This window comes from Elephas maximus, chromosome 15 (genome assembly GCF_024166365.1).
Source record: "Elephas maximus indicus isolate mEleMax1 chromosome 15, mEleMax1 primary haplotype, whole genome shotgun sequence".
Classification (NCBI taxonomy): Eukaryota; Metazoa; Chordata; class Mammalia; order Proboscidea; family Elephantidae; genus Elephas; species Elephas maximus.
Window position 1 is genome coordinate 55,625,175 of NC_064833.1, and position 23,308 is coordinate 55,648,482.

At 40.6% G+C, this 23,308-nt stretch overlaps 1 protein-coding gene across 2 annotated transcripts in view; it reads right to left on the minus strand.

The window, feature by feature from the left end:
* The window catches only part of ATP6V0D2 (ATPase H+ transporting V0 subunit d2), a 53,684-nt gene extending 30,621 nt beyond the window's left edge, over positions 1-23,063 (minus strand). For both annotated transcript variants that reach the window (XM_049854082.1, XM_049854081.1), the window contains exons 1-2: positions 22,711-23,063; positions 6,279-6,450 (exon numbers count right to left, since the gene is read on the minus strand). In XM_049854082.1, coding sequence (XP_049710039.1) covers positions 6,279-6,450; positions 22,711-22,840 — 302 coding nt within the window. In that variant the 5' untranslated portion in view covers positions 22,841-23,063. The remainder of the gene's footprint in view (positions 1-6,278; positions 6,451-22,710) is intronic.
* Between the last annotated feature and the right edge of the window lie 245 nt (positions 23,064-23,308).

Here is a 23,308-nt window from a genome sequence, read left to right on the forward strand (position 1 = left end):
GGAAACCCCTCAGTCCCAGGCAAACCAGGATGGTTGGTCACTCTCTTGTAGTGCACAGTGCAGAGCCTGTAGAATGTTTATATCACTGGGATTCGTCTAGAACTTTGGTTAGCCTTAACCAGTGAATTCTTCAGTGTGTGATCCTTAACAAGATTCTTGATTTACTATGTAAGTACCGAAGACTCTATTTCCATGATGATCCTATATTCTGAAAATTTGAATACAGACCCTGAGATGGAATGCTTTGAATGCTGAAGACATAATTCGAAAAAGATGGTTAATTTCCAAAGGGAGGAGAAGTTGAGATGCTGCTGGGAAGTGTTAGGTAGGAGGCAAGAAAAATAAAACAACTCAGGCTTCTATTAAACAGTCTTTTCATTAAAATGCTGTTGGATTCGTTCCTTTGTTTCACACAACTGTGTATAATTATAGTATATAAAACCTCCAGATCGTTCTGCTATTCGTCCTGCTATTAGGTATTTAAAAATATCTATTCCACGTCTTCAAAACAAGTTTCACATATACAGTAATTATATCCCACAAAATGTGCAATGCTTAGGATGAACTTGATATACCAACTTAAATTTAGGCTGTCTGTACAGGGTTGACTTAATCATTCCTGTAAGATTGTCCTAGACACTTCCTAACAGGACAGGAGGTAAATCTATTTGATAGAAGTTCATGGGTGCTAGACAGATACTTGACTTTGCAAACTATAGAAGAGAAATAAAAAAAAATGGTTTCAGAATTGTGAGACCTCCCCTTCATTCGTACACCCTTTGCTATGGTAATAAATCTCTAGGCTCTGCAGGGGACAGTTGGTGCTGCCAGTGCTGGCAAGAGACATGCAAATGGCAGAAAGAACCATGGGTTGCCATTCAGAAGACATTTGTTTTGGTGCAGTTGATCTCTTTTGTCTCTGAGAGGGAGATGATGCTATCAGTGTAGATAAGTATGGGGGGAAACTCCTGAGAGATTTGTGAAAATACCTCCCAAGCCATGGAGCTAAGACACCATCAAAAGGAACTTTTAATCAGAGGGGAACATCAGAATAACCTTGGGAGCCTTTTCAAAACACAGGTGGGCCTCACTCAAAGCTCCACTAAATCAGAATTTCCTGGGGCAAGGATCAGGAACATACATATTTTTTTTTAAATCACACAGGTATTTCTGGTGTGTCTGACTTGTTATAAACTACTGGGGCAGTGCCAAGGTTATTTGCTTTCTAGACTAATGGACCTGGAGTAGAACCCCTTTCAAGACTCTTAATAATTTTGTGACTTCAGAAAACTCATTAACTCGCAACACTCGGTTTCTCTAATTTAAAAATGGAAATAAAACAGCTTTCTTACAGTATTCTTGTGTAGAACCCACCACCAGTGTAGAGATATAGCTAAAACATCTAGGTCAGATTTCATAAACAAGTATCTTCAGGGGTCTGATACGTAACCTAAGTGCATGAAGAAGATTGTAAGGCCATAAGGAGTGTTGGAGATTGTGGCTAACTGGAGAACTCAAGCTCTGCTTAAATGTATTTGAAAAATTGTTAAAAAACACTGAAATGGCCAAACGAAATATATCTGTAAACACGACATCAAGTTTTTTCCCCTAACATATTGGCTCAATAAATAACCAATATTCAAGTGCTATATAAAACATAAAAATGCGGAGTTCTGTGAAAACATTTTTCTAGTTCTGTATAAAAACCCATTGCCATCGAGTAATTTCCTACTCATAGTGACCCTATACGATAGTCTAGAGCTGCCCCATAGGATTTTCTACGCTGTAATCTCTATCTCTAAGGGAACAGATTTCCAGGCCTTTTCCCCACCCCCCGCACAGCCACTGGGTTGGTTCGGACTGTTAACCTTTCGATTAGCAGCCAATTACTTAACTATTGCACCTCCAGGGCTTCTCTATAAAGATTACAGCCAAAAAAACCCTGTGGAGCAGTTCTACTCTATAACATATGGGGTCACCACGAGCTGGAATTCACTTGATGTCACAAGACAACAACAACAATGTACTATACCAAGTGCAGATATACTTAAAAATTAATTCAAAAAATTTATAACCAAGAGGGAGAGAAGGCAAATGAAAATGTCTGTTACTAACGCTGAGGAGCCCTGGTTAAGCGCTCAGCTGCTGACAGAAAGGTTGGGGCGATCTGCTTCCCTAAAGATTTACAGCCTTGGAAACCTTAAAGGGGCAGCTCTACTCTGTCCTTTAGGGTTGCTGTGAGTCAGAATCAACTCCACAGCAACAGGTTTTCTTTACTAAATACGAACACTACCAAAACTGCCTTCCTACTTCCCTTGTAGTGTAAACACTCTACCCAGGCCTTGTGACTATCTGTATTCTTGTGTACAATTTTTATACATCACTCTATGGACCCCTGGTGGTTAAGAGCTCAATTGCTAATCAAAAGGTCAGCAGTTCGAATCCACCAGCCGCTCCCTGGAAACCCTATGGAGCAGTTCTACTCTGTCCTATGAGTTGGAGTCGACTTGACAGCAACTGGAGAATGGGAGAATGATTATATAAATAAGGAGCTCTTGTGGTGAAATTGTCAAGCGCTCGGCTGCTAACTGAAAAGTCATTGGTTGGAACCCTCCAGCCACTCTGTGGGAGAAAAAACCTGACAATCTGCTCCCATAAAGATTACAGCCTAGGAAACCCTATTGGGGCAGTTCTACTCTGTCCTAAAAGGTAGCTATGTTGCAATCGACTGGATGGCACACAACAACAATGGCTATAAATATTTGTGTGTGTGTGTGTGTGTTTCAAAGAAACAAAGTATATTTTAACTAGAATAACATGTAGTTTATTGTGAAATAAGGATGTTTGCCTAATTAATGCTAAGGCTCCTTTCAGGTCTAAGATTAGGTTGTCTGCTGTCCCGCAAGAAAAGGAAAGGAGCTCCCAGGAGCAGTTAAGAGCCCAGCAGGATGTTGAAGGGAGCATTGGGGAGGGGACATAGCTGCTGCTTCTAGGGTTTCAAAGGGCGATGCTACCTGGGTTACAGCCACTGCGGCTGCCATTCCGGTGGGCTGGGAGAATGGGGCTAATGCCCAGAGGGTGAGGCCAACACCCATATGGTACCTTAAAATAAAGATTATTTTCAAGTCTTGAGATCTAATGAGATTTGTTCTGCAGGGTTTTGGTCTTGCTTGGTACCCATGATACCTTGTTTACCTCCAATTTCTCCTTTTGGAATGGGAATATCTACCTGATGCCCATCCCACCATTGTATTTTGGAAGCAGATAAATTGTATTCTAGATTTCAAAGGCCCACAGACAGAGAGGAATTTTGCCCCAGGATGGAAAACACCCAGAGTCTCACCCATACTTGATTTAAGTGATTTAGAAGATGAAGCTTTAGCATTAAAAGTAGATGTTGGAATGGGTTAAAAGTTTGGGAATGCTGGGATGGGGTGATATATTTTGCACGTGGGAAGGATACGAATTTTGGGGAGACAAAGGGTGGAGTGTTATAGATAGAATTGTGTCCTGCCAAAAGTTATGTTGAAGTTCTAACCCCTATACCTGTAAATATGACCTGGTTTGGAAATAGGGTTTTTTGTTATGCTAATGAAGTCATACTGGAATAGGTTGGGTCCTAAACATAATTACTTCTGAGTTGTGTTTCATAAAGGGGAACACAGACACAGAGAGAAAGATACAGACAAGGAGAAGAGACCATGGCAGAACTGTCTACAAGCCAAGGAATGCGAAAAGAAAAATACGCCTGGGGCCACCGATGGGGAAGGATCCTCCCCTGGAGCCAATGCCCTGATTTGAACTTCTAGCCTCCACAACTGTGAGACAATAAATTTCTCTTCTTTAAAGCTACTCACTTGTGGTATTTTTTTGTGTGACAGCAGCACTAGGTAACTAAGATAGGCAGCCAATACATATGACTAATAAATGTGAAATCATGTTCAATTTCACTCACAAAGAAATAGAAATTGAAGCAAAGAGATACTGTTTTTTAACCTACTGGACTGGCAAAAATTAAAAAGATAATATCCAGTGTTGGTTATGGTGTAAGGACAAGTGCTCACATGCACTGTTTTGGGGGTGCAAATTGGTGCTACCTTTGTGGAAAATAATTTAGCAATATTTACCAAAATAAAAAATGGATATCCCTTCAGCTTACCACTTAAAAATAAGTTTAAGAGCTGCATAGAAAGAAATGAATCACAAATGTTTTTGTAACGGAAAAAAAAAGCAATTTAGTTACTCATCAATGGATGACTTGTAAACTGTCATGGTACACACGAAACATGAAAATCTAGGTAGTTGTGTGAAAAAAGTACTGAAGGAATATGATTACACTTGTATAAATTTGAAATGTGGGGATGGGATGTGGAGAGTGTGTATTAATACACACAGAGACATTAATATTTTTTTCTGGAAAAAATAGTTGAGAAACTGAAAGTGGTTACTTTTGGGGAGAGGAACTGGGTGAGAACAAGGGGACACGTGGAATGGAGGGATACCTTTCTGAACTCTTGGAGCAATTATAATCTTGTCCCTTGACTTACCTTTTTTTTTGTTTGTTTGTTTCCTTAATTATTCATTAAGTAAATTTGATATTCGAATAGTGTGATGTGATATTAAATGCCAAACAAAAGGGCCTTTACTTCTGGTCTTGTCCACTATCAACAGCAGGAAGGTTACACTGATTTTCCTCTGTGCCTAAGGCCTGAAAATGCAGTTCTGTTTCCAGAATATTTTCTGATTGCCATATTTAGATTTCAAGAAATATCTGGCACAGTGTGAGGAATCTTGCTGACTTATGCGTTATTTTACCCTCAACTTAAAGTCATGTTCAGCAGTTAGAGTCTATTTAGCTTTGTTCAGCTTCACAGATACATTCGGATATTCTTAGCTCCATTGTCTTGTTCACCGACTATAAAGGTGCCTGATGGAGAGAGTCACTGTTATTTATAGAACACAAGAATGGACGGATAGAGAAACAGATGGAAAGAAGAAAGCATAAAGAATGGAAAGAGTATCCTTCTGGTTGGATAAGCTGATCATTTTTAGTGACTGGTGCTTGAGGCAATGAAGTCATGTTACAAGGTTCCAAGTAGAGGTGTAGCTAAGGCTATACCTTAGCAGGAAGGTGCGTTGCCAGCTATGAGAGATTGTTCAGCAACTTAACACTAATTGCCCTAGGTGCCATGTTCCATAGATAGGCCCCTGCCCAAGCCCAATCCACCAGGTGGAGGTTGAAGCAGAGGTACAAAGTTGGCTTTTCATTTCAGAAGGCACCATTGACATCATTCAGCCATTCTCGTATTCAGTTGGAAATCCGTGGTCACTTCCCAATATCACACTTCGACAAACCCCAATGATCTGTTTCTTTTGTTCATACAAAATTTCTCTAATTTCCTACCTCTACAGCCAAGCACAGTGTTCACTGAAAAGTCCTATTCTTCTCTTCCCTTTTGATTAATTTCTAGTTTCTGTAATGTTGCATTTCTTCATTTTTTGCTTCTTTTAACAAATATATTGAATCCCCATGTGCTGGGCACCAGTCTCAGGACTGGACCTGGCACGCACAATTGTGTACATTACATCTAAAATGTGTCTATGTAAAAAACAGCTCATCCATTGACGACATTTGTTCTGGCTTGTCAGCTAAGACTATTGGAGAGGCACAAAGTCATTTCAAATGCCCCTTTTAATCACTAAGTAAAACTCATTAACTGAATTAATAAAAGTACAATTTGCTATTGTGCGGGAGTTCAAACGTTTTTAAGAATGAGGAGCCCTCAAACTGAAAAAGCTGGAACCATTGGTAATGAAGGGGGAAAAAAATAGAACACATATAACTGTGACAGGGCCACTCTTTCTGTCTGTCTTATGGGAATCAGGAAGGGTTAGGTGTGGTCTTGACAATTTTTGATACTTCAGTCCCACCTCCATTCAAAGACAAATGATCCAAAAATGTCCCATAATATTCACCTTCAGTAGAAATAGCCAGAACACCTTAACCATCAGTACTGCTGATTATTTTTTAAGATGAAAAATGAAAACAATCCTTTATGTGGAGGATAGTACCACCCACGTGGCTATTTTTATAAGTAAATAAAATCTGTTTTCTAATAGTAAAAATGTTCTGTGAGCTTATAGTTGCTAAAATTTAGAGGTATTCCAGCTTACAAACAATAGGAAAGGCCACTCCAGCTTAATACCCTACCTGTAACTTTTATGAGTCATTTGCACAATCAAACTGGGGCTTAATAGGTTTATCTGTTGTCACTTACGTCATGTAGGTGAAAAATGTGCTGAGGGGCTCCAGGGAATGATTCCGAAAATATTCAAATTCTCTGCATAGCTTTTTTTTCATCTTGGTATCGATGATGGAAACAGTAAGAGGACCTGTTTGATCGGCCAAGAAGTTGCCATAATCAGTGGTCTGGAGATGAATTTTCAGATCTGAAATTAAACGAAATCCCAAATCAGATTAAATTTTGGGCGTGCATGATAGCCTTTACAATATTAACTGAATTTATGATAACTTTATGTTAAATAATTAATTGTTACCTCATTAGGCCTTAATATAGTCACTGTCATTGAGTTGTTTCTGACTCATAACAATCCTCTAAGACAGAGTAGAACTGCCCCATAGGATTTCCAAGGCTGTAAATCTTTACAGGAGCAGAGTGCCATATCTTTCTGACAAAGAGTGGCTGGAAGCTTCAAACAGCCAACCTTTCAGTTAGCAGCCAAACACTTGGCCCCTGCACCACCAAGGCCCCTACGTACCTTAACATGATGTTTTGGTTAGGTGCCATCTAGTCAGTTCTGACTCACAGCAACCCTATGTGCCACCCTCACAATCACTGCTGTGTTTGAGCTCATTGTTGCAGCTTCTGTGTCAATCCATCTCATTTTTCTCTGACCCTCTACTTTACCAAGCATGATGTCCTTCAGGGACTGGTCGCTTCTGATAACATGTCCAAAGTACATGAGATGAAGTCCTGCCAGCCTTGATTCCGAGGAGCTTTCTGGTTGTACTTCTTCCAAGACAGATTCGTTCATTCTTCTGGCAATCCGTTCAATATTCTTTGCCAACACTACAACTCAAAGACGTCAATTCTTCTTCAGTCTTCCTTATTCATCGTCCAGCTTTCATATGCATATGAGGAAATTGAAAACACCATGACTTCAGTCAGGTGCACTTTAGTTCTCAAAGTGACATCTTTGCTTTTTAACTCTTAAAAGAGGTCTTTTGCAGCAGATTTGTCCAATGCAATATGTTGGTTGATTTCTTGACTCCTGTTTCCATAGGTATTGATTATAGACCCAAGTAATACAAAATCCTTGACAACTTCAACACTTTCTCCATTTGTAATGATGTTGCTTATTGGTCCAGGTGTGAGGATTTTTGTTTTATGTTGTGGTGTAATCCATACTGAAGGCTGTACATAGTCTTTGATCTTTATCAGTAAGTGCTTCAAGTTCTTTACACTTTCAGCAAGCAAGGTTGTGCCATCTGAATATCGAAGGTTGTTATTTAGTCCTCGTCCAGTCCTAATGCTGCGTTCTTCTCCATATAATCCAGCTTCTCAGATTATTTGCCCAGCATACAGACTGAATGAGTATGGTGAAAGGATACAACCCTGATGCACACCTTTCCTGATTTTAAACCTTTCAGTATCCCCTTGTTCTGTTCAAACAGCTGCTTCTTGGTCTATATACAAGTTCTGCCTGAGTATAATCAAGTATTCTAGAATTCCCATTCTTTGCAATGCTATTCATAATTTGTTATGATACATAGTCAAATGTCTTTGCGTAGTCAATAAAACTCAAGTAAGCATCTTTCTGGTATTCTCCGCTTCCAGCCAGGATCCATCTGGCATCAGCAATGATATCCCCTGATTCCACATCATCTTCCAAATCTGGCTTGGATTTTTGGCAGTTCACGGTCAATGTACTGCTCCAACAGTTTTTTAATTATCCTAGCAAAATTTTACTTAAGTGTGATATGAATGATGTTGAATGTCGACCAATTCTTTTTGGTACAGTGACTCCGTGTATTCCTTCCATTTTCTTTACCCAAAGAATCCTTCAAAATTGCAACTGGAGGCCTGAATTTTCTCTTCATTCCGTTCTTTCAGCTTGAAAAATGCTGAGCGTGTTCATCCCTTTTGGTTTTCTAACTCCAGGTCTTTGCACATTTCTTTATAATCTGACGGATGATACTGAGTTTCTCCATCATCTCTTTCCAAAATGTAGTGGATTTGATTCCTGTATATTCTATCAGGTGAGCTCCATGTGTGTAGTTGCAGTTTATGTTTTTGAAAAAAGGTATTTGCAATCAATAAGTCATTGGTCTTGCAAAATTCTATCATGTGATCTCCAGCATCACTTCTACCACCAAGGTCGTTTTTTCCACATATCAATCCTTCTTCTTTGGTTCCAACTTTAGCATTCCAATCACCAGTAATTATCAATGCACCCTGATTGAATGTTTGATCAATTCCAGACTGCAGAAGTTCATAAACATCTTCAGTTTCTTCAGCTTTGGCATTAGTAGTTGGTGCATAAATCTGAATAATAGTCATATTAACTGGTCTTCCTTGTAGGTGTGTGGATATTATCCTACCACTGACAGCGTTGTACTTCAGGGTAGATCTTGAAATCTTCTCTTTGATGATGAATGCAACGCCATTCCTCTTCAATTTGTCCTCCCCAGCATAGTAGACCATATGATTGTCTGATTCAAAATGGCCAATACTAGTTCATTTCAGCTCACTAATGCCTAGGATATTGATGTTTATGAGTTCCATTTCACTTCTGACAATTTCCAATTTTCTTAGATTCATACTTCATACATTCCATGTTCTGATTATTAATGGATGTTTGCAGCTGTTTCTTCTCATTTTGAGTCATGCCACATTAGCAAGTGAAGGTCCTGAAAGCTTGACTTCATCCACGTCATTAAGGTCAACTCTACTTTGAGGAGCTAGCTCTCCCCCAGTCGTATTTTGAGTGGCTTCCAAGCTGAGGGGCTTATCTTCTGGCACTATATCAGACAATGTTCTGCTGCTATTCATAAGGTTTTCACTGGTCTTTTTTTTTTTTTTTTCCTAGAAGTATATCATCAGGTCCTTCTTCTTAGTCTGTCTTAGTCTGGAAGCTCTGCTGAAACCTCTCCACCATGAGTGATCCTGCTGGTATTTGAATACCGGTGGCAAGCCACCGCAGCATGACAAAGTAACGGACAAGTGGTCAACCTTATATACGAGTCTATGTGTGGCCTTAACATAGACTCATATATAATTTAGATTTCAGTATTGATCTCTAAAGCAATGGAAAATTCAATGTTAATGTAGATATTCTAGGAGTCCCTGGGTGGCGCAAACGGTTAAGTACTCGACTATTAGCCAAAAGGTTGGCAGTTTAAGTCCATCCAGAGGCGCCTCAAAGACAGGCCTGGTGTTCTGCTTCCAAATGGTCACAGCCTTGAAAACCCTATGCATCAGTTCTACTCTGCACACAGGGGGTCACCATGACTCAGATAATTAAACGGATGGACTGTTAACCAAAACGTTGGTGGCTTGAAACCACCAGTGGCTCTTCAGAAGGAAGATGTGGCATTCTGCTTCCACAGAGATTTATAGCCTTGGAAATCCTATGGGGTCACTACGAGTTGGAATGACTCCATGGCAGTGGATTAACAATAACATAGCTATTCTAGTATAAAATTAGCAGTCTCTTGTTGGTGCAAAAAGTTAAGCACTCGACTACTAACCAAAAGATTGAGGGTTTGAACCCACCCAAAGGCATGGCAACTAGATTTTTGGCTTAGCACACCATTAACATTTTCAAGTACCTAAAAAATCTAGTACATCGAAACCTGAGAGAGCCGAAGGCCCTGCCTTGTTTTTCCCGGTCTCACAAGTTTTCTGCCTTTGACAGGGTGCAATCTTAGCACTTTTCTATTGCTCTCTATCAGTGGAAAATATTTGGGTTTTCCTTCTCTGACAGGTTTTTGCCTTACACAGGTTCCAGCTTTCGCAGGTTTTACTGTATCGTTAAGTAGAGCTGAAAAGAGCATTGTCAAACATCTAGTCCAGACACAGCCAGAAAGTTTTACCTAGCCAGTTTCAGTCTATTGGGAATAGCTGCTTAGAAAACTGTTGAGATGGGCAAGTTCTAAGGCTCCATCCCAGTTTGGTGGAAAAGTGTAATTTATTAGTAATATCTGCTACAGATGCTGGAGGTAGGATGGAGAATAATCACTATTTTATTTCAATATCTTTCTGTTACAGAAAAAGAAACTGAAGCTCAGTAGGATTAAAGGACAGTTGTATAGTGGTAGTGCTTGGGCTAGGGGATAGGTCTTCCTACTCTTAAAATCCAACATCATTTCCCTGCAGCATGCCAAGCATCCCTTGAATGGCAATGTTTCTGGCTGTTAACTAATGGGATTCAGTTAAATTCCAGGTACATTTGTTGTCACTTCCTCCTGAACAAACCCTGTGTCCCAAGCATGAATACTTTTGTTAATGCTGACCCCTCTCTCCAGAATTCCCCTTGCCCCACCCCGGCTTTCAGACTTGCTCATTGTAACGTATCCTTCAAGGTCACCAGTAGTTGAGTGCTCATTATGTACCAGGTATCGTATTCAGCATGAGGGCATTGGTGGCTCAGTAGTAGGATTCTCACTTCCATGGGGGAGACCCGGGTTGATTCCCAACCAATGCATCTCATAGGCAGCCACGACCCGCCTGTCAGTGGAGGCTTGTGTGGAGCTATGATACTGAACATTCTTCAGCCAAGCTTTCTGACTAAGACAGAGTTGGAAGAAAGGCCTGGCAATCTACTTCCAAAAATCAGCCAATGAGAACCTTATGGATCACATGGGTTTGACTGCCAACTGATGATGGGGATGACACAGGACCTGGCAGTGTTTTGTTCTGAGTTGGGCTGACTGGATGGCAGCTAACAACAACATTGTATGAAGGTATGATCTCCTTCCAAACTCATGGCAACCCCATGAGGCGGGAACAATAAGAATACTGAAACTCAGAGAGGTTCATAACTTGCTCAAAATCACATAGATAAACTGGGATTCAAAGCCAGATTTGTCTGACTTCAAAGCCACTTAAAACCTGTATTATAGTGCCAACAGATTAAATGAGAATGTCATTTGCTCTCTAAAGCCTTAATTCTCTCAGGCGGAATTATTCAAGTTCACTCATCTGAATTTCAAGGTGCTTTGATAATACCTTTAGCATAGTACCTACTCAGTGTATTATGTAGTCTTAAGTACGTTAACTCCAAAAATGCAGATATATTATCTTTTATCTGTGGTTCCTTGCACAGTATTTAGCAATTAAATATTGATGAATATCTGAATATTGAAAATATCTTAAGCACCATGTTGGAGCCAGTATAACATCCTAGAAATTAATAAGTCATGATTCTTTCATTCAAACATTTATTAAGCATCTACTACTGCTGTCAATGGCCCTGGTGGCACAGTGGTTAAGTGTTTGGCTGCTGATCAAAAGGCTGGCAGTTGAAATCCACCAGCTGCTCCTTGGAAACCCTACAGGGTGGTTATACTTTGTCCTATAGGGTCACTATGAGTCAGAATTGACTTGACAGCAACAGGTTTGATTTTTGGGGGGTTTACTGCTGTTAATTACAAGAAACCCAAAAATGAACCAGACATATTTCTTGTACTTAATGGTACCACAAACAGAGAAGTCAAACAATGTGATAAGTTTAATGATATAGACAAGAACCTTGATTTATGGGAACATAGAAAAAGTAGAGACTGAACCATAGGAATGGAACTTGTGAGAAGTCCAGGAAAGTTTCCCGAAGGAGGTTAAGCTAGATAGAGGTGAGCCTTAAAATGTCATGTTAGAGTAGGAGGAAGGCATTCCACGAATCAAGAGAGGTATAGTATGTGCAAAGGAGCCCTGGTGGTGCAATGGTTAAGCACTCAGTTGCTAACCGAACCCGGCAGTAGCTCTGAGGGAGAAAAGACTTGGTGATTTTCTCCCATGAAAGATTATAGCCTAGGAAACCCTATGGGGCAGTTCTACTCTGTCCTATAGGGTCACTATGACTGAGTCAGAATTGACTGAGTGATACACAACAACAACATGGTATGTGCAAGAAGCTCAAAGCAGCTCAGTGTTGCTGAAGCATTGAGAGAAAGGGAGAGGTAAGAAATGAAGCTAGGGAGGTAGGCAGGGTTGGCTTGGTATGACGTCTTTTATGCTGAGAACAACAAGCCACTATGGGGTACAAACTGACTACTCTGGTCGCTGAAGGGGGCAGGTGGGGAGAGTGGGTCTGCAGTCAGGCAGGATGTGGTTGTGTGGTGAAGATTCAGGGTACGGGGCATTCGTCGACATGTCTAGAGCAGATGATGCATCTCACATCCTCTTTCTTTGCCTGCAGAATTTATTTGTTCAGTTATCTATTTAATTGACTTAAAACAATTACACTTTTCTTTTTTGTCATATCTTGTTTGGCTTTTATTTTGGCAGTTCAGGTATTTATGCTACTTGACAGTTTACATTCTCAGCACGGGAATATTTGCCAACAGAAGTGTCACAAATGGTATTTCTTTCAAAACCATGATATTTTGCTCATGTGACATATGTTTCTTTTAAGCAGAGTAACCTTTCAGCTGCCAGTGAGATCCTGAACCTAAATGTCCCAGAGCCTGTAGAAATCTTGTAATACTGTAGTTGACAGAGGGGCAAAGAGGCAACAAGAGGGAACCCCTCTTCTTCAACCAACAAGAACTTGAATCCAAAGGGACATTTGCATTTAGATTCTAAAAAAATCTTAGAATCTGAAATATTTCTTCTGATGCGATGATAAACCAGGTGCCGTGAGTCAGTTCCAACTCATGGTCACCCCATGTTTGTCAGAGTAGAATTGTGCTCCATATGGTTTTCAATGGCTGTAGAGTTTTAGTTTTTGGAATGTCTCTCTGAAACGTTTTCATGATTTCTACATAACCTATTCAATAGTCCTTGCTGTTGTTAGCTGCCATCGAGTCAGCCCCTGACTCATGGTGACCCCATGCACCACAAGATTGGACCATTATGATCCATCAGATCTCATTACTACTCAAACATCAGTGAAATCCTTCCTCCTAACCAGACACTTCCTCCATTTCTTCTAACTTAACTACTATTCTTACGATGCTGAAACTTCAGTGTCCTCTTTGGTGCCTCATTACTCCAAATCCCCTGGATTGTTCCTCCATTTCTTCTGATTTCCACTTTTCGCTCCCTGGTTTAGGATCTGATAACTGGATTACTGTGGTGATCTCTTAATTGCTTCTCCCCCTCATTTCTCCACACCCACTCCCTCCCTCAAGTTTCCTAAGAATTGTTTTGATCTTGTAATGACCCAAGTAAGTTGGAGCAAATAAGAACTTTGTGCAGATTAAAAAAAAAAAAAAAAACTTTTATAATGTTTGTAGTGTTTTATCACTGACAGGAGGGTTTTAATATACATTATCTCTTAACCTTAACAATAATCCCCACTTCATAGATGAAGAAATTGAGGCACAAAAGTAACTTGTTTAATTCACTAGTTCTAAAATGTCTAGAATGTCTTCCCATCCCAATCCACCTCTTCCACCCCCTAATCTCGTTGGCCTTTTCACGGTCTATTAGTGGCATAGTGGTTAAGTGCTACGGCTGCAAACCGAAGGGTCGGCAGTTCGAATCCACCAGGCGCTCCTTGGAAACTCTATGGGGCAGTTCTACTCTGTTCTATAGGGTCGCTATGAGTCGGAACCAACTTGAGGGCACTGGGTTTGGTCTTTTTTTGGTTTTTGGTTTTTTTGGTATTATCCTTTAGGTTCCCATTTAAGTGTATCTGCAAAACCTTCACCTTACCTGAGGTATTCTTTCCCTCTCTGGACATAATTACTGTTTGCATTCTTGTCTATAAGTTTGAACTGTTCTCATACTTTTAATGATCAATTTTTTAACTTATTATGATAACTTTCAACTAGATTGGAAGCCCTGGTGGCGTAGTGGTTAAGAGCTATGGCTGCTAACCAAAAGGTTGGTAATTCGAATCTACCAGGTGCTCCTTGGAAACCACATGGGGCAGTTCTACTCTGGCCTATAGGGTTGCTATGAATCAGAAACGACTCAACGGCAATGGGTTTGGTTTGGTTTTTTCAACTCGATAGTTACTTAGGGAGTGAGTATAATCTTATTCTTTTTCATATTCTCCATAGCACCTAACACAGTAAAATCTGTGAAAGCTGGAAACTGTAGAAGGCAGAAACCTGTCAGAGAAGGAAAACTCAAATATTTTCCACTAAAACAAGTGATAGAAAAGTGGTAAGACCACACTCTGTCAAAGACAGAAAACTTGCAAGACCCTGAAAAACAAGGCAGTCCCATCGAGTTCCGGGTCTCAGTTTTCACTGTATAATTATTGTCATACAGATGACCCTCAAAAATTAGTAGATTCAATTGTAATTAAAACCTGGAGTCAATAAACGATGTGCAGTCACACAGCACTTCATTACGTAGTTCAGTGAGTGTTAACCAAACCAAACCCATTGTCTCCAAGTTGATCCTGACTCATGGCAACTCTATAGGACAGAGTAGAACTGCCCCACAGAGTTTCCAAGGAGTGGCTGATGGATTTGAACTGCTGACCTTTTGGTTAGCGGCTGAGCTCTTAACCACTGTGCCACCAGGGCTCCCAGTGAGTTACCAGTGTCAAAATTCCTCATTTAGATTCTTCTGTACCAGAAAGAATATTTCCATAACAAACTGGTATTCTCTGAAGGAGAATGGAATCAACTAGATAGAGTCGTATACCAAGCACCATTAACCAAAAACAATGAAATGGGACCAACTATTTCAGGAATTCAAGTCTAGCAGAGGAGAGAAAACTAATACGGGCAGTCCCCAGATTATGAAACAGTTCGGTTCCTAAATCTGTCTTTAAGTTGAATTTGTATGTAAATCGGAGCAATTAGGTACAGTTCATATCTAATATCAGTCAAATATTTATCTTAGTCTATAGCATACCTTTCTAGGCATCAGAAACATTCAACACTTTCAGATACACTAAAACATCTTTAACATAATACAGTAGTAATAATAGTAATAATGTTTTGATGCACATGGCAAAGTAGCACTCATTGGTTACTACAAACCGATGTATGTACCTCTGGCTTTTAATATAATAGGCTTTACGGGGGTTGGTTTGTAACTACAGGTTGCATGTAAGTCAGATGCTCTGTAACCAAGGACTGCCCGTACTGGTTATCCATACACTTCAGTTCATGGGGTGTATCTCAAGAATACTTAAGATTTACACTTTACAAAACATCTTCGGAGGTTTCTGATTAAGCTTACAGTATTGGACATAGAGCCATTACTCAAGAATTAAGCCCCTGGCAGTGACAGTCTCTGGGGCTAGAAGGACAAATGAGACAAATGGCCTGCCTCTTATATACTTTGGACATGTTATCAGGATGGATCAGTCCCAGGAGAAGGACATCATGCTTGGGAAAGTAGAGGGTTGGTGAAAAAGAGGAAAAACCTCAATGAGATGGACTGACACAGTGGCTGCAACAATGGGCTCACGTGTAACAACTGTGAGGATGGTGCAGGACCGCGCAGTGTTTTGTTTTGCTGTACATAGGGCCTCTATGGGTCAGAAGTGACCGGATGGCAACTAACAACAACAACATGGTAATTTTAAGTTTAATCAGACAAAAAATGTTCTTCTTATCTAAAAGTGGCCAAGGAGCCCTGGTAATGCAATGGTTAAGCATTCGGCTGCTAACCTAAAGGTCAAAAGTTTGAATCCGCCAGCTGCCCTGCTAGAAAAAGATGTGGCAGTCTGCTTCTGTAAAGATTTATAGCTTTGGAAGCCCTTTGGGCAGTTCTACTCTGTCCCATAGGGGTGCTCTTGAGTGGAAGTGGACTTGACGGCAATGAGTTTGGTTTATAGGCTTTGGTGAGAGGTGGTCTAAGTAAGCTTTTTTGACTTCAGAGGAATTCTCAAATGTTTCATTACAGTAACTAGGATCTTGCTGAGGAGGTCTTCTGCACTCTACATTCTGCAATTTCCTACTTGTCCATTCCTCCATATACCTGCCTCACCCTTCCCAGGACCTTCCTCTTTGAGGCAAACTGGGTCAAAATGGCTGTCTCCCCTCACCCTCTCTCTGGCTCTCCTCAATGAGAGGGGAATTGATTTTTTTTTTGACTGTTGGATGATAAAAGTCCCATACCCACCAGTTCACACAACTCATTTGGGTAAGATAGTTGATGAAGTTCACGCTCACATGTGACCAATTTCTCAGTGAGATCTAAGCTCCATCACATCTTAATGGGAATGAGTTAGGCTAGAGAACCCTGGCAAATGTGTTCCGAGTTGACAAAAAGATAAACATAGGGAGGAGGATAAACATAGGTTAGTCAGAAGTTGCTCCTTCTACACTGTCAATGTGTGCCACCACTGTGTGGCCTTTGCTTATGGCTCAGAGTGTTTCTCAGCAGGAATAAGTCTGGGGTGAGGAAGCACAGCTTAGTTTCAGCGTTTACAAGACTAAATGAATCAAGCTTGGGTCAGACCAAACCAAAAAAAAAAAAACAAACCCAGTGCCGTCAAGTCGATTTCTACTCATAAGCGAGCCTACAGGACAGAGTAGACCTGCACCATAGAGTTTCCAAGGAGCGCCTGGTGGATTTGAACTGCCAACCATTTGGTTAGCAACTGTAGCACTTAACCACTACACCACCAGGGTTTCCAACAGAAGGGTGGAAATTGCAGGGCAGGGTTAAGTTAGAACAAGGAAGTTGAGGAGCTAGAACGAGCCCTTAGAGTAGGAGCAGCAGAAAAGGGGGTTGGCTCATGTCTCACCTTTGATTGCTGAACAAATTGAGACAAGGACACAAGAGTGGATGATGGATCAAAATATTTCTTTAATATCTGAGAAATATGTATTAGTGATCACTACTTGGGCCAGAGGCCAATATGGCTTTTACTCCTTCCCTCAAAATGTCGATTGTGGCAAGGCTGCAAGGAAAGTTTTTGCAGAGCAATTGCTATCTAGCTTCATAGGGTTGTCAATGACTGTGATCTTTCACCTCTGGGTGAACTTGAACCACCAACCTCTCAGTTAGTAACCAAGTGTCTACCTGTTTGCATCACCCCAGGACTCCTGAGATAGGCAACACTGCTTTTTAAACTAAGAGTAAAGCTTATGATGAAAGCCATTGAAGTATTTTTGAACAGGAAAGTGACAAAACTGATTTGTTTTTTAATACACGGCAGAAAAAAATAAGTGCTATAATTAGAGGAATAAATAATGTCTAAGGGAGCATTTTTTAAGGGAGCATATAAGGCTGCTAACCAAACGGTCGGCAGTTCAAATCCACCAGGCGCTCCTTGGAAACTCTATGGGGCAGTTCTACTCTGTCCTTTAGGGTCGCTATGAGTCAGAATCGACTTGACAGCAGTGGGTAGTGGAGTGGAAGGGAGCATAGAGGAAAGCTCTGGGAAATAAGAGTCTTCTATTTATTTTTTACTTTAAATTTTAAAATAGATAGTAGGTACACAGCTATCACCCACAAACCCATCCAACACAGTCTTTGGATGGAGCACGTGGCTAAGCGCTCCACTACAAGCAGAAAGGTTGGTGGCTAAAACCCACCCAGAGGTACCTCGGAAGACTGGCCTGGCAATCTGCTTCCAAAAGGTCACAGCCTTGAAAACCCTCTGGAGCAGTTCTACTTTGCACACACCAGGCTGCCATGAGTCAGAATCAACTCAATGGCAACTAACAACAACAACCCACCTGCTCCCCTTGACCACTCACCCTGGCCTTGGGTTCCTACTATAATCAGTTTCTTGTGGATCCTTTCATTGTTTCTTTGTATTTAGACAAACATACAGAATATATACATATATTTTTATTTATCCCCCCTAGATTTTATCACTTAATATATCTTCTGATATTTCCATATCAGAGTGCTTCCTCATTCTTTTTTTTTTAATAGCCAAAGAATATTATGTGAATTATTTATTTAAGCATTTGCCTGTAGATGGACCTTTGACTTATTTCCATTTTTTGGTATCACAAACAATGCTACATGAAGAGTTTTGTACACCTGTTATCTCACATATATGCAGGCCTCTCGGCAGGACTTGAAATTCCTAGGCCTAGTACGTAAACATTTGGGATTTTGATCGGTATTGAACCATTGTCCTCTTTAAAGTTTTCTTATTTTTCTAATACTTACGTTCTTTAGAAGTGAAGGTCTCTTTAGGACAGAGAATATGTCTTATGCATCTTTACTTCTTCGACTCTAGCTACCAAACAAAAAACCAAACCCGTTGCTGTTGAGGCAATTCTGAGTCATGGCAAACTCACGTATTACTGAATAAAACTGCTCCAGAGGGTTTTCTTGGCTGTAATCTTTACAAAAGCAGATTGCCAGCCTTTCTCTCATGGAGCCGCTGGGTGTGTTCAAACAGCCAACTTTTAGGTTAGTAGTCAAAGGCAAACTGTTTGCGCTACCCAGGGACTTTCTGACCCTAGCTAGAAGGTATTTAATATGCAGTTGTTGAATTAAGACACAAGTGGAAAAAGAATGAAGGTGATGTCCCTTGTGACATAATTCTTAGTAAGGTATAATCAGCTACCCTCAGTCCCTTTCAAAAAATTATGGCAAGCGAGACAAAGCAGAAGCTCACTCCAGTATGTCTTCACCATGTCCTGAGAGCCAGGTGGACACTTCTACCACCTCTTTTAGAAAATCCCATTTATTACTAAATTCTAGAACTCTAAAATGTTAGTTTCACCACCACATCTTTTTCAAAGAAGAACGAATACTTACAACATAGCAGCCTTTTTTTTTTTTTTTTAGCAGCCTTAGTTGTAATTAAAAACAACATTCCAATGAAAATAGTAGTGTTTATTCTTTTAAATATATATTTTGCGTTCCGCTAAGGTTATGATTTTGGTTCAAAGCCACTTTTAAAGAACTTAAAATTTCTTTATGAATACCACCTCAAAATACTACCAGTGACAAAGGCAACTCAAAGTAGCTTCCCTCTTTTGTACCTTGGAAAGACTGAGTCACAAGGGACTAGTCATGGTTATTCTGTTAGTCAGGGGCAGACCCTGGAATAGATGCGTATTTCTGACCACACTTACACAATTGTGCACACAATTAAGCACGGTTATGAAGACTAGGACTTTTCAAGGCTTTTCTGTACAATCTTTATCTTTTCTTTTTCAAAAGCATAGGATCCCTGTTAGTGGTTCAAAAACAATTTGTTGACATCAGAACATTTTTCTTTTGAAGATGAGATGACTCTAAAACATGCTAACCAAAAGGTCGGCAGTTCGAATCCACTCGCTGCTCTTCGAAAACCCTATGGGGCAGTTCTACTCTCTCCTACAGGGTTGCTATGAGTCGGAATCAACTCGACAGCAACAAGTTTGGGTTTGGGTTTAACATAGAGCAGTACTATAATGACACTGCTCTTCTTTAGCCATAATTTGTATGAAATTAAAAAATTATATTCATATTTGCATGAAGTGCAAAAGTAAACGGAAATGCATATTTTGCACAAAAGTAACTTCTGTCTCAACAACTGTCTTTGATTTCTTGTCTTCAGCTATTAATCCAGCTGAGAAGCTGGCTAGGCCTCTAAGTGCATTCACAGATACGACAGTTGCATTGCTCTTCACAGATTGTTTCCCACTACCCTGTGAAACAATCAGATAGGACAGTCCTTATTTCTAGAACAAAATGGAGCTGACGTCAACTCGATACAGACCTATTCCTACATCTTCAATTCATATTCAGGAGGCAGTGACATATTAGAGGGGAAAAAAAGAGACCCAGGTATCTCTATCCTTTATGACAGTGTGTTAGGTTGGTCACCACCGTTATAAGCCTCAGGGTCTTCAACTGTTAACTGAGAAAGTGAAATCATTATTTAGGTCAATTTTCTCAGCAACCATTATAACCCAAACATGGTTTGATGACTCATATTCGCTATTTCTGGAAGTCTCCAAACAGTAGAATAGCACACAGATTCAAATATAATTGTGAAATGAATGGTTGAAAAACTTGGGGAGGAAAGAAAGGTAGAAACCAGGAGGTAAAATGACATGGCAGGGTGCAGGGATAGGTTTGTGGGGGCGGGGGATGAACTCCCTGACATTGTACCGAAATTTCTGTATGTATGCATGCATGTGTATTTTTCTGGTTAAGAACTTGGCAGCTAACCAAAGGTCGGCAGTTCTAATCCACCAGCCGCTCCTTGGAAACCCTATGGGGCAGTTCTACTCTGTCCAATGGGTCGGTATGAGTCCGAATCCGTCTGACGCAACGGGTTTGGTCATTCTTCAGGTCTTCAAAAGGGCCTGAAACCTTTCCTTCTCTCCCAAATTGAAACTGTTAAGGTACCATAGTCATCTAAGTGCGGACATAGATGTTGTTAGGTGCCCTAGCCTCGGTTCCGACTCATAGCGACCCTATAGGACAGAGAAGAACTGCCCCATGGGGTTTTCAAGTAGCAGCTGGTGGGTTCAAACTGCAGACCTTTTAGTCAGCAGCCTGAGCTCTTAACCACTGCACTACCAGGGCGCCAACATCGGTGTGTAAACTTGTGCTCCTTCCTCCTCTTCTCTTGCCTCCTCTATCAACTGAATCATTTGGTCAAAAGATCCCTTAGCAGAAAACACTTGGGAGCAACTTTAAAATTCCGGATTTTTATTTTTTACTTTTATATTATCTGGAATTCTTTATATGGCTTTAGAATGGCTGCCCTTGGTTTCTTTCTTACTCTTTTGTAAGAGGCCTAAACCATGTTTTGTATCACAAAGATATTTTATGTTTTGTTTAGGGCTTAAAGTCGCATTCCTTTGGCCATTAAATTCATTCGAATGGCTTCTACGGAAGAACTTATACTCTGTCCCATGTTTTTAATGTTTTCTATCTCAATTTAGGAAACTCTGGTGGGGTAGTGGCCTGGGTTTCTGGGTTTGGGTGGCGTAGCGGTTAAGTGCTACAGCTGCTAACCAAGAGGCCGGCAACTCAAATTCCCCAGGCGCTCCTTGGAAACTCTATCGGGCAATTCTACTCTGTCCTATAGGGTCGCTATGAGTTGGAATGACTCCACGGCGGTGGGTTTGGTTTTCTTTTTATCTCAGTTTAGGTAGCTTTTCTATACAGTATTAACATTCTCCAGTCACCCAACTCCTAATTTAAGATACTGAAATGTTTGAGGATTTGGGATTACAGGGTCTTAGCCAACAGAGTTAGTTTTATCAGCTGAGAGAATCAAAACTTGGACATTTCCACAGTACTTGGCTTTAACAGGTCAGAGCGGGCGTTCGGCTTTGCTGGAGCAGCCTGCAAAGTCACCTTCACAGGTTTGTTTGTTTTTTTTTTTCTGTTTGCCTTCCAAATACTCTTCCTAGGAAGCTTGATGTTTAATGCTTCTTTGCTTTAACTAGAATAATCTGGCCGTTCAGAGCACCTAATTGACATACACTGAGTTCTTAAATATGTTTCAAAATGAGTGAGTGTAGCCGTCCTTAATAATAACGACACTACACAGATGTGAAATCATCTTTGGTAAAACTTTGAACATGCTGTGGCTTAAAGCGTCCTCTCGTATACTGTCTCACTGATTTCTTCGTACAACCCAGCATGCAGGGATTTCGATCACATTTTACAAATCAGGAATCTTTAACCCCCAGGTCATTTTCCTAGACCTGGCAGAGGTCTTAGCTGGAACTTTAGAATCTGGGTTGACCCCGAAACTGGCACATCTCTTAGTTTTTTCTTAAGCTTCAGCTAAAGACAAATTTCAAACTCCCCAGTCAATAACCTAACTAACTAAACAGTTACTATTGAGTCAATTCCAATTCACGGGGACCCCATGTGTGTCAGAGCGGAAACTTTCTTCCAGGCACCTCTGGGTAGACTTGAACCTCCAACCTTTTTGTATTGCACCCACTAGAGACTCCCCCAAATCAATAGATACTGAAAAACTGGGTCTACAATAAAATTCTCTAGACCAGACCTTGTTAACATTATTATTATTATTATTATTGCCATGGTCCCCTTGGCAGTTTGGTGAAGACTATGGACCTCTTTCCCTGAATAATGTTATAAATGCATATAATAAAAATATATAGGATTAAAAGGAAACCAGATATATTAAAATACAGCTATCAAAATATTTTTAAAAATTGCAATAAATGTTGTGATTCTTTAGTAAGGCATTAAATATTGAGGTCAAAAGACGAGCGTAACATCTATTGTAATTCTAAAATAGGGAAAGCACAAATGGATTTCAAGGTATCTGCAAGAACTGTAAAGGGACATGAAAGTGTTGATCATTTCTGTTGGTGACAAAGTCACAGGTACTGCTGACACTAACCACCGTGATTTGTTGTCTAGATTGATAATGAAAGGAAATGCTGAATCTCACTTAACAGAATACTGAAAGTATAGATGCCTTTTTTTTTTTCCTCATTCAAGTTCGTGGACTGCCAAAGTCTGTACCCTGGGAATAAGGACCTGCTTTGGGTTTTTTTGGGCGGGTCTCAACACTCAAGCCATGGAAACATGCTTCCAGAAGGAGACATCATTTCTCCTTTTTTTTTTTTTAAAAAATGGGGAGAAAAGCTGCACGTACCTTCTAAGTTCTCACATTGGACGAGGTTGAGGTAGTCCTGCTGGGTCAGGAGGCTGGCTTTGCACCCTCGCACCAGGCCCTCCAGGTAGCCATGGTCTACGTTGAAGTACAGCTCTGCACAGTCAGGCATCGGGGAGGAGATTTCAGCAGATTTTCGCTGAAGCAGACCTGTAGTCCTGGTTAGCCCCTGAAGACTTGTGCTAGTCTGGAAGCTATCAGACTAGCTGGTAGTTATCAAGCAAAACAAGCAATTTGTCAGCTGATAGTCAGGGTTTTCATGACTAGTTTTCCCCAGTTCCAGCGGCTTTCAGCACAGAGGTTTTGTTTTTACAGCAACAGTGAATCAGCCAGATGACCCAAGTATACCCAGGAGGCAAACCACTACGAGGGGAGGGAGAGCCATAGGGAGGGAGGGTCAGGGCTCAACCCCCTCCCCTCCCATTGAAACTGACCCCTCCCCAGCTTTGCTCTTGGAAAGCATGATCCCTGGCTGTTTTGTAAACCTTTCTTCCCCAACCCAAACTTTTACCTAAATTCAAGGGCTAATTGTAAATCACATTCTTGAGGACTATTAATATGAAGAAAAAGCCTGTTTCTC